General features: G+C 40.4%; 1 protein-coding gene across 2 annotated transcripts in view; it reads right to left on the bottom strand.

Moving 5' to 3' along the window:
* The window catches only part of SLAIN1 (SLAIN motif family member 1), a 50,892-nt gene extending 39,426 nt beyond the window's left edge, over positions 1-11,466 (bottom strand). For both annotated transcript variants that reach the window (XM_039714669.1, XM_039714670.1), the window contains exons 1-2: positions 10,753-11,466; positions 7,108-7,247 (exon numbers count right to left, since the gene is read on the bottom strand). In XM_039714669.1, coding sequence (XP_039570603.1) covers positions 7,108-7,247; positions 10,753-11,144 — 532 coding nt within the window. In that variant the 5' untranslated portion in view covers positions 11,145-11,466. The remainder of the gene's footprint in view (positions 1-7,107; positions 7,248-10,752) is intronic.
* Between the last annotated feature and the right edge of the window lie 6,063 nt (positions 11,467-17,529).

Below are 17,529 nucleotides of genomic sequence, written 5' to 3'. Positions count from 1 at the left end.
ACTGACAACATTTCAAAAGCGATTACAATGCGGTACAAAACTTTTGTGCTTTTCATAGAAAGATACAGATAGCTACTGGTATGTGAAAACATAAAAAAACCCACAAGCATCCTGTGTCCCCATTTTGTAGAATGAGCTTAGCTTCTAAACAAATGATTACAAACAAGGTCAGAAATACCACGAGAAACTATCTCTGCATGAAAGCCACCAGGGCTATTGTTGCAAAATGCAGAAGGCATTCAAAAATTGTTAAAAATCCAAATCCTTCTGATGCTAAGTACTCCAAGGTTTTTTCCTAATTAGTGGAGAGAAATTACCATCTCCAAACTCAGTTCAATTGCTTAAGAACAGCTGGGCAGACTGTCCTTTGGCTACTTCAGCATCAGTGGACAGACAGTTTCTCCCAAGTATCTAGCTTAAATGAATTAAGCTTCAGTGAAATTATGCATAACGCTTAGTATCAAAAAGAGCTCTTACAAATCCTCACTGTACTTAACTCAGAAACAATCTGTCCTCCATCATCTGCAGACAAAACTAAGAAAGAGCAACTCATCTCTCTTATGCAGCAGAGGACACAATTCATCAACAATTACAGAGGAATTTGTCTGACTGCATGGGGATATCTTCCAAGTTATCTACCTCTAACTCCCTGAGTAACCATTTTAAAATTGTGCACTTCAAGGTACAAGTTTCCTCACCCTGAATTAATGCAGGGCAGGCAGCAAAATCAACATTGGTACTAAGTAGTACCTAAATGGGAAAAGACAAGTGAATACAAAGAAGCTTTTTTTCCCAAATAGTAGGAGAAGTAAGAGATATGTTCCAAGTCACACTGCAAGAAGCCAAATGCCCCACTCTGCATTAGAGGTGCATACAGGCTTGGCTAAGTTGAGCAAACAGTTAAAGTGAAATACAGAAAAAAGCCTTTTAGTAAAGAATCTATCACATCTGTCTGCCTTCTGAAATGTTACTCCCAGCTCTCTTCTGGAGACATGAAAAAAAATCCACTGTGAAAGAAAGACAACATGAAAGATAAAAGCTGTAACACTAATTTGGGGACTAACAAAAGTGAGTAAGTGACCATAAGACTATGACTTTAGACTATCAGAAGCAATAATGAAATGACAGCATCCAGAACAGTCCAGTTTTGAAAAGATCCTCATTTTAATAGAAAAAATATCTCCAGAGGACAGGCTTCCAAATGCTCTCAAGTGAATTATTAAAACCTAGGTTTCTTTTTAATTTCTATAAAGGAAAGTAGCTGCACACTTCAGAAGCCAACCCAAGGATTAGTACTCCTCTAGGTAACACTACATGTGCTTGTACTTTTAGCATACAGCAGCATCAATGCTATTTCTATTGCTTTTAGACACACATTGCATTACAGGCTTTGAGTATATATTATTTTAAATAAGAATAAACCTACTGAAATCCTCACATGAATTTTAACAGTGTTTCTGGCTGTTTAACCACTCATGATGAGATGATAATCCCAGCTCAGTAGTCAGCATGGATTAAAAAAAACACACTCTAAAATGGGATGGATGTCTTCAACTGATCTAACACCACCTCTCTACCTTTACAGACACTTCACAATTCAGCTTCCCCTTGCAAGTAAAATGATAACCAGAACTCTATTTTAAGCAAATAATTATGAGCTATGAACAATCAATCCCCAAATATGAAATTAAACTCTTATATAGTATGTATATTGTAATTGAATAAAAAGTAGAAATCATACTGAAGAGCTGTAGTAAAAAGGTAAGATATCTCTCTGAAGTTAATCAAAAGTTAAGTGTCTGATCATATACACATTTGTTGCCAGAAGGGTTTTAAACCAAACACTCCATCTTCAAGTGTATTTGCACAGTAGCAATGTTACAGTGATGGAGAGAAATATTCTGTTTGAAATGCAAGTCGAGTATCAAACCTGAGTTTTTCCAAACTGAAATACACAAATTCTCAGCAGCTGTGCTGCAAGATCCAGAGATACCAGCATTTGCAAAACCTCTAAGAAGTGCTTGAAATTATGCAGCTGTTACAAGAAATTACTTCAAATAAATGAAATCTACTACGAAGTAACTGCTGCGCATGCATAGGTGCACTCCAAGCACTCAGCTTGCACTGCAGCAGAAGATGCCTAAACAGCCTCACCTCCAAAATGCCACATTCCTCAAAAGGTGATAAGATGTGGATAAAAGCTATAGTTGCTTATAATTTTTTTATTATCAGAAACATACACAAAAAGGAACCAAACCTTTCATGCCACTTTTTTCATTCTTTCTAGAGCTTTAGACATTTTATTTATGATGGAAACAACAATCGTTTCCAAGTTTCTGCACATTATTACTTCCTGCTTCAAAAACATTTTACATAGAACTGATCTGCATTATATATGAGCAAGAAAGCTATATGAAGTTTTATTAATCCAGTTAAGTATCACAACATACATATCTGATCCATCAATGGACAGCAAATAAAACTAAAACAGCCACCTTAGGAAAAAACCCCACAAACCAAAAATCCACCTTGCCCTTGGATACACCTCAAGCATGTAAGATAAAAACTTTTGTTCATTTTTTTCCCCCCACAGTATTTTCTGTTTGTTTCTGGTGTTAATAAACAGCATAAAAATTCCCTATGACAGTGGTTTTTAATAGTTGAAGTATATTCCAAATATTAAAGACTCATTATTTCACTATGGACCCATGGAAAGTGGAAGAGAATTAGGATAAGGGGAGACTACACTGCCTCTTCCTGCATAAACCACAAGTTACACATCCAGATAAAACCTTCTGCCTGGGGCCCTACCAGCTGTAACCTAGCAGATTTCTTTTTTAATAGGTAAAAAGAACACAGTGCTATCAAAAGAAATAATTTTGCTTGGCCACCTCACGGTTTTTCTTCTGGGTATGTTGTATGTTTGGATATCAACCTTAACTAGTATGTGACACTTGGATCTACCACAAGAAATAAAACTCCACTAATGAGAATCTTTGTTTTGTAGAATCTCAAGCAAAGGAGAGAAACTGCAATGGAGCTGTTTCACAACAAAGCTTGTCATCCACGGACGACATAACAGCATCCATCCTGAACACAATAATAATTTAAGAAAACAGAGTTTACCTCTTTAAACTATGAACTACTACAGCTAACTGCAAAACCTACAGACTTCAGCTGACTACTGTTCTTAAACACCTGAAATGGTATTTCTGAATAAGAACTCATCTAAGCCAAATTCTGAATCTAGCCCATATTTCATATTCCCCAATAAAGAAGAGCTTCCTATCTGGAAGGCTGAATTGGATGAGTTACACTTTGAGGCCCTGCGTAAAAGCTGAGCTCCTACAGACTGACTCCTTGCTAAGCCTCTTAAGTCCTCAGTTTATCCACCCGCCTGCTTCAGAGCTTTTTCAGAAGCGAAGTTAGGCACGGTATCTTCAGCCAGGGTGTCAGTCACCATCTCATCACTTTCAGAGGGGTTATACCCATCTGCATCACCTAAGAAGTTTACATGTCACATCTCTCTGCTTACTGAATTAATGCATGTCCCAACATCTTCAACTACTGCTAAGAAAACACAGAAGAGGCTCTACCACACACCACTAAGACTGTCAAGTGGCCCTGTTCACTTCAATTAACCTAAAAAAATAAAATAGACAGCAAGACTAAAATCCAAACAGCGAGCTAGTTGACCCTATACAATATGTAGAGAACTGCTGTAAGCATAGCAAACCAGAAAGGTTTCAAACCAAAGTAACTGACAAAGAGTAAGAAGAAAGATACAATCCAGTCCAGCCTAAAGAGATAAAACAACTGAAACAAACAGCAAATAAATGTTACCTCGACACTGTAACCGCTCATGGAAAACAGGCACGATTCCAAGCAAAGATCCTATCACAAGAGGTTACATTAAACTTTCATCCTCCTTAAAGCTAGCATCCTTAATCCACAGAAACAGAGTTTGTAATAAGCCTAGTTCATTATAAACATTATAAAAGCTTTACCTACTTAGTGGTAGACCAGAGGAATGCTGAGAAGCTTGCCCAAGTTCTCAGAGTGGCTCACAGAAGAACCACCTGCTGGAGACCACCTCTGTGCTTATAATAAACCTTAAGGACTTATGCCAAAATGAATTCTTAACTTCCACCATTAAATACTCAAAACAGTCATTTTCACGAGAAAAGAAACAGGCTGGTGAGCACAGCAAAGTCAAAAGAAAACACCACCATTCAAGTGATTTTCTGGCCTGAAAGACCAAATAGCTGTTAAACTATTTCACTGCCCTGGACTGCTTTGGCAGAAGTCTCTCACAAGGCTTTTAGCCTTGTTATGAGATACCCTAATGCTGGGATATTTCAAAAAACAAATGAAAACTTTTATCAAAATCAGGACATAATGCATAAGTAAGAAAACTTAACAGGAGCAGGAATAAATGAGGGCAGGATTAAAAATCTTAGTAAGAAAATCAGAATTAGTTACAACTCAAAAATAAGACTGGAAATTTTTTTTTGGCTCACAGCTCTTCTCTGTGCATGAACTTATTCAGACATGCTGACTTTGCAGTCAAAAATCAGTTTTTATTGCTTTTCATTTCCATGTGCACTCTGGTGTCTAAAGAGCTGTAACAACTAAACTGGTTTCATTTCTGGCTAATGCACCATGCACTAAGTGAATTCTACCAATAAGCCATTTCAGAAATCACACTCTAGTACACTATAAATGTTTTCTGACTACTCATTTAATAGTTCTCAAGTACTTCAGTGTTAACCATTGATTCAGAGCCAAGCAGAAGAGGCACAACTAGATTTCAAAACACCTTGAAAATGCCCTCGCAAGGCATATGGCTAAAATGGGGAAAACAGCATTCAACTTACAAGTACAAAGTTTGAAAGTTTAGTACCAGAAAGAAGAATGCCATACTTAGTGAGTCACTTATAAAATCAGGATGGATTATGTGTATATATTTATACACGTGTAATACTGATCGAGTGCCCTGTAAAACAAAACATGGGGAAGTCAGGTTACAGAAAGTTTGCTGTACTTCACAAACCAAATTATTAGATTCTTACACAAGTCTCACATGTGGTTGAAAAACTAAGGAGTAAATAAATATAGTGAAATCAACTTCTAAATATTTAAGAGTAAAAAGGATGATGTTTGCTCATTATGTATTACTTATAAAGGTACAGGTGCTAAAAGAAAATATTTAGAAATACTAGTGTTAAATCAAGTCTTAACTGAATTATTAATTAAAGCAAATTTACCGAAGAATTGCTGCAGTATAAATACAAGTCTATTCACTCCTTGAACATATTGCTCCCATAATAGGTTTTATTTATGGTATATAATTTCTCAAAAACTTTTTACAGAGCTCAGGAAATTCATGAGCAGAACATATGGATCAAACCAACTCACTGTCAACATAACTCGGTGACATATGCCATTTGCTGCAACTTCTGCAGAGAGAGAAACTGAACTGATAACCATAGAGTGATTTTAATTTGAAATCTTTATTGCCTATTCAATTTAAATAAAATCTTTTAAGGGGAAAAAAAGGTCATGCAGTCCTCTTGCTTGTTTCTACACTCACATTACAGGTTTGACTCAATTGTCCACATTTGGGCGTGCCTGCCCACCTGAGAGGCCCTTGGGGAGACCAAGGTGTCATTAAAGGACAGTAAAATCTCAGGACCTTTGGATGATTTGCATCTGTCCTGAATAGAAAACAGGGTAACATGCCATCTCAAGGGGCAGTAGTTACCTATGTGGGGCAATCTGAGCAGAGCTCCTACACCAGATTGCACTCTACTGTTGGATGCCCAAATCCACACAGATGCACCTTCAGGAAAGCGTGTGAGGTTGAGAGCCAAGCAACCACTACTGTCAGTGAACAGTATCAAGAGAGCTCCTAAATGCATTCTACAGTCAACACCTATATCTTGTCACCTGAGCAGCTCCCCAGATTGCTCTGACTCTACACACACATCTTCCATTGATAGTCAAACATGACACCCAGCTCACCCTACAGACACCTGAACTCAGATACCCAATTAACAAGCCAAAGTCCACCCTAAAACTAGATGGGATGATTACCAATATAAGAACCACAGTTTGGTGCATGTAACTTGAGGCAAATAGGCTCAATGAAATATTTCCACATCAATAATCATTGTAGCATCTTTTATAGTCAATGCAAAGAGGCCAATGCCTTCAGAGCCTGACTCACTTAAGCACTTGATTTTGCGTAAGACTTATCCAGCTACCCATATCCTCCAAAGCATACAGGAACATGCTCAATCTCTCTTAATGATGGCTGTAGCTAACTTATACAGCCATATGTTCATGCTGTCATTAGCTTCATTCCTTCTTCTGTCATGTTCATGTATTGTTCATTCTCCTCTTCTTTCCTAGTGAGTTATAAACCTTAATATCCTCCCGTAACCGCTTTCTTCAGCAGCACTTAATACAATCTTAATGAGACCCCAGATGGTAAGAAAATAAGAGAAGTGCTGTCTGTATTTATTTAAAGGAAAGTCAGAACACACACGAGAACTCTACAAATTCACCAGCACTGATCAGCCATCCAACAGATTCCAGTACCTGAGATTACAGAAAGGCCAACAAAACAGCACTTACAGCTCTTCTTGGTGGGTGCTGAACTTAGCAAAGTTCTAACACTACATCATATGTTGACAAATATGCCTTTAAAGATTTATAGCCCCACGATAATTCTGCCTTAAGAAAAAAATGAAAAGCATCCTTTTTCAAACCTCAACAGATATACCAATAGTAAAGTTAGCATCAGTATTTCCTTAGCAGGAGATCCTCTATTTTAAGCCCTGGATGAAAACTGAGAAGTTAGAACAACAAGATGTGTAGGAGAAAAAATGGATAACAAAGGAGGCAAATACTTTAAAAACTGCATGAACAGAAATGAAATAATTTGTTAGTATTTATGTAATGAAGGATGACTTGCATACATATGAATAAAGTGCATGTCTGCCATGTGTAAAGCCTGCTAAATTGTGCAAACACCGAAGAGGAGTGAAACACCAGACCAAAAATGCCAACCTCCTAATAATGAAATTAACAAAATAAGATTACCTTGCTCCAATCTAAAGCATAGGGAACGTTTTGCAGCTTCTATCTCAGGAGTTGGATGATCCAGAACACGTCTGCACCACTGCAGAGGACTCAGTGATTTCTCTTGAGGAGTGTGAGTCTTGGTAGGCAAGACGTACAACCTTAACCAAAACACACAGAAGTATCAGCAAGATACGCAATACTGCAAAGTTTGCTTTTGTATGCTCACTTTCCTATTAGATCACTAATAATTTATAAAATCCAAAGACCTGCATGAGGGTATCTAGTAAAAATAAATATATCCTGAAGTAGAAGGGTTTACATCTTTTTTCTTTCCTCCCGTCTCAGAAAAATAGGTGGCAAAATATCACCTCTACAGGTGTGGCATGTCCAAACAGAGTTCAAGTAGATTTCACATTGAAATCTCCTATCTAATAATCACTACCATTGTCTGAATTTCAGCACTGCCCAAAGTTCAAATGTATTAGGCGCTGTACACACACCAAAGGTGCTCTTGCTTTTCCCTATATTTACTGGAGATTTAGATAATTTCAGCATCTGATTACCTTCACACAGATAAACCAGACGTTGTCCAAGTCATATTTGTAATGATTAAAAAACATTCAATGAGAAACACTGAAAATCTACTTTCAACATTCAACACCAGCAGAAAAGAAAAAGAAAAAGCACATATGCAAAAAAAGGTAGTGTATGTGCATTATTCTCAGACAAGAGTTGGCAACTGATCAGTTGCACATTAGGAAAGCAGGTTTCAAAGCAGATTTCATGGGAAAATTCTTGAGGCTGAGATCTGGGTTGCTGCTGTCGCCCTGGCAGATTAGCAGGCACAGCAGATGCCAACTCACCTGGGAGAGCGCAAATCTTCCAGGGAGCAAACTATTCTTGTCTGCTGGACCAAGACTTGGACTCACAGCTGCCTGGCCTGACCACCTCTAAGACGTGGGGCTAGGGACACCCAGAGCCAGATTCTCAAAGCACCAGAAAAACACTTCACACACCATAAAGGGATCTGGCCTGTACAAAGGAGGAGTGAAAGGCAAGACCAAAAACTAAACAGGATTTTGCCCCTCAAGGGGTCACCAACAGGTAGCAGCAGCCTTTCACCATCACAGCTTTGGCTCAAGAGCTACCAAAGTCCCACCAGAGCACCCCTTCTCCAGTGTCTGCTCCATGGAGTTCTTTGCCTTGGCAGTCAATCAGCACTGTCCATCCAGTTCACAAGGAACAAATATCCTCACAGTAATTGCTATCTCTCTCTCTTAGCAATCCCAGCAGAGATCGACTATTGAACTGCTCTGAGGATTCATTTCCCCAGACTTCCTGCAGTGTCTCACCACACATTTAAAAAATGACACTGAGAAAACCAAAAAGCAAAGGAAAGAAAAGCTTTCAGGTTTCCTGTTAACCTGCAGAAGTGCTTCAAAAGCTAAACATCTGACTGATCATCTTCCTGTAAAAAACCAAACACTACAAAGTAGTTTGACTTGTCTGCAGCTCAACAAGGTTGGTTGGTTTTGGGGTTTTTTGTAACTGCAGTTCAAAAACAAAACAAAGCAAAAAAAAAGGCAAGCGAAACACAAAACCCCAAAGGTTTTTAAATTAGTAATTTAAGGCCTAAAATTACTAATCAAGAACTAGGATATGTACTGAAGGCTTTGGCTTTCCAGGTAGCAGTTTGCTTTTAAGACAGATTACAAAAAAGCCCCAAGCAACTGGCATCACACGCCTGACCTTTCATGGACAATGACAGAGATTTATCCTTGAACTAAAAACATTCAACAGCTAGAACAACTACTCCTAGTGCAATAAATTTCTTAACAAATCGCTGTCATGAAATTCTGCCTGTGGACATATACATGTGACATAAAGGTAAATTTTGGCACCCAAATCTAGGATTGCTCCCAGGGAGGAAATAAAACCGGAAATTTCACTATAGCACATAACGCAAAGCATGACTGACTACCACTGTAAAATGTAAACAAGGAAAGCATTTTCTTTTACAAGACATTATCAAACAAATGTGATATTACCTAATGCTAGGAAAACTAGAAGTTAGAACCGATGTAAAATTTAAATCTGGACTGACAAACCCAAACCAGCCCTGCAGACCAACCACACACACAATGAAGCAACACTGACAAAAATTTCCACACAATTTGTACATGATTCTCAAAAGCCATTTTCAGAAACGGTATTGCGTACCATGAAGCACATAGAACAATCAGAAACATTTCTGATATTTAGATTAATTTTTGAACATTTTATCTTTGACCAAAATTAAGGATATTTGAACATATCTCAACTTCTTTACACTATGTTTTATTCTCATCTGACATTAACTTATAGCTTGATTCAAAAACAAACCTCATAAAAAGGAAAGCTACATGGAAGCTTAAACAGATACTCTAAAACTTACTTAAATAAAGGTAATCTATATACTGCTATTGACACCTGAAAACAAATTGAGGATCAATGACGTTCCACATGGTTACACAGCCAAGACTGTATTCCAGCACTGCTCCTGTGATTTTCTCCCACGCTGCTGAAACAGGTTTTGAGGCACCACCTTTACTGATCCACTTATACCTCTACCTTGCAGTCTCCCCATTCTGATTTGTTTTACGGGAACGTAACCATTCCAGGTCACACCCGTTATCCAGCACAGGTCGGGATATTTGAACATATCTCAACTTCTTTACACTATGTTTTATTCTCATCTGACATTAACTTATAGCTTGATTCAAAAACAAACCTCATAAAAAGGAAAGCTACATGGAAGCTTAAACAGATACTCTAAAACTTACTTAAATAAAGGTAATCTATATACTGCTATTGACACCTGAAAACAAATTGAGGATCAATGACGTTCCACATGGTTACACAGCCAAGACAGTATTCCAGCACTGCTCCTGTGATTTTCTCCCACGCTGCTGAAACAGGTTTTGAGGCACCACCTTTACTGATCCACTTATACCTCTACCTTGCAGTCTCCCCATTCTGATTTGTTTTACGGGAACGTAACCATTCCAGGTCCCCCCCGTTATCCAGCACAGGTCGGTTTCATTTTCTGTTCGATCCATTCGCTATTCATTTCCGATTTATTCCATTTACTAGCAACCTGCCGTGCCTTTTGAAGCTACATGGGCGCTTAAGATACACAATTTAGATCAACATCTAAAAGACAAAGCCCTCCCAAATCCCTGAAGATGGGAGTCAATTTGGCAGAGGTTTTAGGATGAGCAGGCAGCGCTGCTCAGATCAAGGCTTTCCCGGAACGAAATTCCGCTATTTTTAATTCCTTATGTAAACACGGGGCTGAAACTAGGCTGAGATCTGAACTATATTCCTCGGGGTGGAAAACGAGCTCTGTTCCCCACGGAGGGCGCGACGCCCCGGGCGAGGCGGGCGGCGAAGCCCCGACCTGAGCCGCGTCTCGTACGCGGGGCCCTTCGCTCGGCAGGGCGGCACGATTTGGAGGGGGATGGAGAAAAAAAAAAGGAAAAAAGCAGATTTCAGTCTAAGCGAGGAGATCAAGTGGATTTGGGGGCTAATGCTAATCAGAGCCGGGAGACCGCTGCGGGAGGCCCGGCCGGGGGGCACAGCCGGGCCGGGTCGGGGAGGAGGGCAGGGCCGAGCCGCATGTACCATGTATCCTCGTCCTCTCCGCAGCCGTCCTCCAGCTCCAGCACCGCCACCTCGTCCAGCACCGTGGCCGCCGCCCCCGTACCGCCGCCGCCTTCCTGCCCGCCGCCAGCGGCCGGCGGCCCGGGCGAGGGCTTGAAGTAGGCGAGGGGCTCCGGCGGGCACAGCAGGGTGGGCACCGGGCTGGGCATCGGGGCCAGCAGCAGGTGCGGGCTGGGCGGGCCGGTGGCCACCGCGGCGGCGGCGGCGCGGCTCCGGAGCTGCTCGTTCTGCTTCTCCAGCTTCCGCACCAGCTCCTGCAGCTTCTTCACCTCCAGCTCGGCGCTGACAGCAGAGCCGGCGCCGCTCCCCTTCACCTCCGCCATCATCGCCGGCTTCAGCAAGGCAGCCTCCATCCTGCCGGCCCGCTGCCGCCGCCGGCACCTGCTCCGCCGCGCCGCCGGAGGGCAGCGCCCGGCCCCCGGGGTAGGCGGGAGCGCCGGGGTCGGGCCCTGCGCCGCTGTGCTGTGCTGTGCTGTGCTGTGCCGCCCGCTCGGCCGCTGCTGCGCCTCCCGTTAACGGCGGGATCCCCTCCCACCCCGGCAGCCCGAGCGCCGCGCACACGCACTCGGCAGGAACAAAGAGCCGCCCGGCGCCATCCAGCCCCGGGGAAGGGCGGCAGGGACCACCTCCGAGGGGAGCCCCGGGTGTCTCAAGGAAAGTGCCTTCCCCCCACTGCACCCCGCCGCGTCTCGCCCCGCCTCGCCCGCGGGCTGGATCCGGCCCAGGGCGCCGCGCCTCCCGTGAGCCGTGTAATTAGAGCCTGGTGGTGTCAGGGCTGTAATTATGTAGATTGAGAGTGTGAGGGGAATGGGAATCACAAATAGAGGCTTTGTTGGGCTTGAAAGGAGCTAATTCAGCCAAAAGCCGCCGTTTGTAGGTTTGAAACGTGCTGATTCTGGGAGTTTTGGCACAAAGCGAGGAAAGCGACACGTTTTTTGAAGTTGCGTTGGTGGTGAAGCAAACACTGAACCGAGCATTGCAGAAAACGACGTAACTATTGGTTATGTACAGGAGAGCTCCTGAGGTGAAAGATGCCCTCGTATTGAAATGTCTTTCTTAACATAACTCGGATACGTAGGTAGGCTTGTAGCTTGCAAATCTTTTACAGAGAGAGAGATGAGTTGTTCTCACGGTAGTGGTTTTGCATTGTCTTTCATTGCCCAGCACTGTAAGAAGCCATTGCTGGTGTCCCTTGTGTCACCTAGGAGGTGAGCAGGGATTCAGTGTTGCCCGACAGTTCAGGCATCACACTGCCCTCGTTCAGTTCATTTCCTCTGGCTACAGCTTTAGGGGACAGCCTTCTAAGTCACAGCCCTAAGTCTCCTACGGCTCTGATATGAAACCAGGAACAAATCTCATTAAATCAGGGAAGGTTTAGATTAGATATTATAAAATATTTCTTCACCAAAAGTGTCATCAAGGATTAGAACAGAGTGCCCAGGGAAGTGGCTAAATCACCATCCTGCAAGTATTTGAAAGATGTGTAGATGGGCACTTGGGGATGGTTTAGCAAGGAGTTGGCAGTGCTGGGTTAACAGGCTCAGGGATCTTTGATGTCTTTGCCAGCCTAAATGATTCTGTGAGTCTGAGGCTTGTAAGTTGCTCAGCTACCCACTAAAAATAGCTATTGGTCAGTCACTACCCAGTTCTTGAACATCAGCTTTAGGCAGGGCAGTAGCACTGTCAGCCACTGCTGCCTTCACCTGTCTCAGGTTTCTGGTGTAAGGAGGAACAGACACTGATTCTCTGTTCAGGGCGTAAGTCAACTTTGAAATCATCCAGCCTGTCACCATTTTGTCCCTTTTGTTTATAATCTGGAAACTTTCTTTTGCATGTGCACAGGACAACAGCACTGTTTGTCAGTCTCTGAAGCACTCTTGCAGTATAGATAATAACAACCAGTCCTATAAGAATTACTAGAAAGGAAGTGGAGTACAAAACATTGACTTCCAGATGATATAACTTCTATCAGAGTAAAGAGAGAAAGAGTTAATACAGCCCCCAGTGTACTACTATGCAACCAAATAGCACTTAACCCAAAATTTTGGTTGTGTCTTCTCTCTCCCTTTGGAAGAAAGAAGGAGGAAAATGTTGAGAGTGTAAAAAGCATCTGGCCCCAATTCTGCCATGTTTTATTAGAATGAGAAACAGAATCCAGTTTCCACTACTGCAGATAGCTGTAATCTTTATTGCCACAAGTAAATGAAGAATTGACATGTTTAGTCACAGGTAAAATGTATATCTCAGTTATCACTGATAATGGTACTAGCCTTAATTCTTAGAAGTACATTGTTAATCCAGTAAGATTGCAAAATGATATAAAAAGATAAAAGGCCGCTCAGTTTGTTATCACTGATAATGGTACTAGCCTTAATTCTTAGAAGTACATTGTTAATTCAGTGAGATTGCAAAATGATATAAAAAGATAAATTTGCCACATATGTAATATTGAGTTTATTATACATCACTAGTGTACAATGAAAAAAACAGCCAAGAAGTTTATTAAAATATCAGTACTGGAGGATGCAGCAAGGCAGTAGAGGTGCAGTTATATATCATTACATTTTTTTCACTGAAAGAGTGGTTGGGCATTGCAATAAGTTGCCCATGTAACTTATTACATTAGTGGTTCCACCACTGTCTCTGGAAACATTCAAGAGGTGTCTGGATGTGGCAGTTTGGGATATGGTTCAGGAGTGATAATAGTGGTGCCAGGTTGATGGTTGGACTAGATGATCTTGAAAGTGTCTTCCAACCCTGATGATTCTGTGAAATACTCAAAAGAGATTCAAAATTGAGGATTTTTTTTTTTTTTAAATTTGAACCAAGGATCCAAAGTCCTTTAATGGATCAGCAAAAAACCCACTAAATGGGTATCTGAAATTTTCAGTTGTCATAACAGGAATATGACAGTGTGATCTGGATATTGCATCAGATAATATCTTGATGGAGACACCAGTTTGGAGATACATCTGGAGACAAATTTGAAGACAGGGTAGAGGATGTAGCATCATAGCACAGGATCTTAAGTGTCACCATGGGAATGCTTGTCCTCAGTTATGAGTACAAGCAGTTGAAAATTTTCAAATGCCCTGTACTGTTTGTGCCACCTACACAAATGTTGCTAGCAGGCATTCATTTCAGAACTCAGTTGCCAAAGAGAAAAAGCTTAGGACTCAGCATTGTGTCGTAGCATGGGTACAAATGCGTCTTTTTCAGACAGATGCATTGATCTCAGATATCATATCACCAAGAAATGGTCCAGAGATTGGCTCCTCCTTGACTGGGACTTCTTAAGTGTGATACCCAGTAGTATGGGTAGAAAGCAGCTTAAAGTTGTGCATAATTCAGCTACCATGCTCACAGGCAGTGTGAGAGACTCTGTCTTTTTCAGGCATTTCCTGGATTTAGTAAAGGGTAAAAATGCATTTCAGTGTGTTGTATTTGTTGCTCTATTTTAAGTGTACTTGTAATTTCGCTTACACATAATTCCACCAATAACATAACTTCACACAGAGGTGCTAGCAGGTAAAATGTATCTTGATGAATACACTGTCCCATGGTTTTCAGGTTGGTCAGTTTGAATACTGCAGAGATGATTTGACCATCTTAGTCATTCAAATAGCTAACCTAATTGTTTGGGTTTTTAAAAATAAATTACTCTCCTCCCAATATTGACATTACTAATAAATTGTTAATTAGTTCCATTCAGTATGCCAGCAATAGATGATAAGTTTGATAAACCCAGAACTTCATCAGCACTTTACAAACCACACTGAAGGCCTGATGGTTCCATTCTTTTTTTAAGGCATTGATAAAATGTGTCTAACACCAACCCCAAACATCCTAATGTGCCCATGAATCCTGTTACTCCTGGACTTGAGAAATTATATGCCCTAAATCAGTAGAAATCTACTATAGAATTCTACTTACACAGTACCCTATGGTAAGAATTTCTGAAACAGTGTAGTCACTAATATGCTATCGATGCAGAGAACAAAGAAGCAGGAAGTCCGAAAATCCCATCTGCTCTTTCCTGGTAATAAGCTTGTTGCTTTATGCTGCAATAGCTGCAGGCTGGATCTGCCTTTCAGGCAAGCCAGTAAAGAATTAATTGCTGTAATCCAGTCTGGACTATACAAAAGATGTGTGACAATAAGGTCAGAGCACGAAGAGTAAACTCCCAAGTCTTGTGAGATTATTTTAAAATGTGCAGTTCCAGTCTGAAAAATTACTGTGAAACTAGTTTTATAAAAATAGAGCCACTATCATGCCAGCAGAAGTCCCTTCTATCCAGTATTCTGCCTTTAGCAAGGGCTGATAGTAGCTTTGTAAGGAAAATATCTCAGAAACAAGAAAAATATTGAGGGATATTTTCCCTCTTTCAGAAGTCATTGAATCAGGACATCTGCATCATTTAATTTTGATAGCAGCCAATGTGTAATAATATTCCATTTGCTGAGACCCATTTTTAAGCCATTTAAACACTAGGGCTCTACAACTCCCTGTGGCAATTAGAGCTGCAATTTAATAATGTATTGTTAGAAAAACTACTTCTTATTATCTGCTTTAAATCTGCTGCTTAGTAATTTGATTGGGTGCCCCTTAGTTCTGATTTTCTGAGGAAGACAGAATGATTTATCATTCTCTATTCAGCTTCTCTTTGTCATTCATGACTATATAAAATTTAGATACTTCTCTTCCCGGCTGACAAGCCCTAATTTATGTAGCCTTATCCCCACAGAAATTGGGCCAAACCTCCCATTGTTTCCTGTCTCGCTCCATAACGAAGACGGAATTTTCTAACCCGTTGTTTTCTTTCTATTCTCACTCCATGTTTTCTTATAAAGCCAAATGTTCTCAGTTGAAGAAGTCAGCTTAACCAAAAGCATATTGCCTTCTTCAGAAACACTCATATATTCATGAGCATGCCCTGCTTTAAAAAATCTGTGCAGACTCTCCTCCAGTCTCCATACATATCCAGATGCTTCTGTATTCTGTTATTTATTCCAATTTGTACAAATTGGCTTGATAAAAAAATAAGACTAAATGAAATGTAGTTCCCCAGACCAGTTTTTGTGGGTTTTTCAAGGCTGATATCCCAGCTAATGCTTCCAGTTTGTTTGGCACAAGTCTGCTTTGATTGGTAGGGTAAATGTTTGTGAGAAGTTCAACAATGTCACACTTGAGCTGCATGGAGGTTTTGGATGGATACTGGCTAGACCTAGCAATTTCTTATTGTTAAATGTATACATTTACGCTGCATTATTTGAGCAATTAAACACTTTATCCTAAAGTTATAGCATGGATTCTTCATTCTCAGTATGTCTTGCAAACATTTTGACTTCCTAGCTGTTGCTAATTTCATGCTAGCTGACTTTCTCTTTTTTTATGCAGTTTCCTTCTCTGAACTGCCATGGTTCCTATGGGTTTTTTCCTAATTTAATTAATATTAAATTGAAGTACATTGTAATCACCATTAGAATGGATTTACTTTAAGAACAAATCCAAAATTGCATCATTTCAGTGAGCTCAAATTGCTCCCATGCTTATGGTATCCAGAGATACTGTCTGTGAATTAAACTTAGGGTCTGCTAGTTTGTAGATCCATCTAGACAGAATTAGCCATGACAGCTCTTGTTCAAGGGGTTGTTATTTGATTGTTATCAAATCACTCTGACTTTCAAATGCTTTAGAGTCTCTTCCCTCCCCCACTTCCCATCCCTTCTGTTTATTATAAACTGAAAGCATCAGGCTGAATCTTGCAAATCAGGATGGTTTCTTTCTAATGATCTTCATCGATAACAAAGACTAATTAGACTTTCAAAGAAGTTTGAATATTTACATTGTCTCAAGTATACAAGTATATTGGAGAGTATAATTTGGTTTACCACTGATGAATAAGAAGGAGAAGGTTGAGGGGGAGATGTTGTGTTCAAGGTTGTTAATAAATGAGCTGATAATAAAGTTTTTGAAATACTGTTTGACTGTGAAGTGCTGAAGATCACAATGACAGAAATACAGCTTCTCTCCGGGAGGCTAAAAATCTATGACACACCTTCTGCCAAGACTCCAGATTTCAGCTTGACTTATCTTCAGGGAACAGTGGCAGTTGATTCAGGAAAAATACCTTATTTCCTGATAATATGATTATAGGAATCATCTAATCCTGGTTATGATTTTTTTCTTTTTTTTTCCCTTTTATTCATCTTCTGCCATCTTTACTTTTTGTCTATTTGCATATAGTTGGGGAAAGAGATTGAAGACATTCATCAACTTCACAAAAAAGTGGAAAAAATTACTATCCATGTTAGCAAGTCCATCATGTGGATACATAAGTGATTTTTACAGTTTGCAAAATGCTAGTAAGTGTAGGCCAACAGACTCAAGAATTTATGATGCTGCAAAGTGGTTTAGAAGTTGTCATCCTAAAAAAATAAACAGCAATGCGCTTAGCATTGGTTATGTGATGTATGTAGGAAAAAAATTAAATAATACAAAACCCTGAGTCCAGTAGTCATTGTGTTTGAGAAGGCACATGTGAGTGGCACCATGTCAAAGGAGCATGGAAAATTTGCAGTTGCTTGAAAGGCTTTTCTTGTCTCAAAATGGGCATGTTAGCTTTTCAGATAGGGAATGATTAAAAAAAATAAGTACCTGAACTTTCATCCAGGTTCAGTTTGGTTGAGCAAGAATCTTTGCTGACTCTCCAGAGAAGCTCATGAAATTTTTTTTTTA

This window comes from Passer montanus, unplaced genomic scaffold (genome assembly GCF_014805655.1).
Source record: "Passer montanus isolate IOZ18808 unplaced genomic scaffold, ASM1480565v1 scaffold30, whole genome shotgun sequence".
Classification (NCBI taxonomy): Eukaryota; Metazoa; Chordata; class Aves; order Passeriformes; family Passeridae; genus Passer; species Passer montanus.
This window is presented reverse-complemented; position numbering and strand designations above follow the sequence as displayed.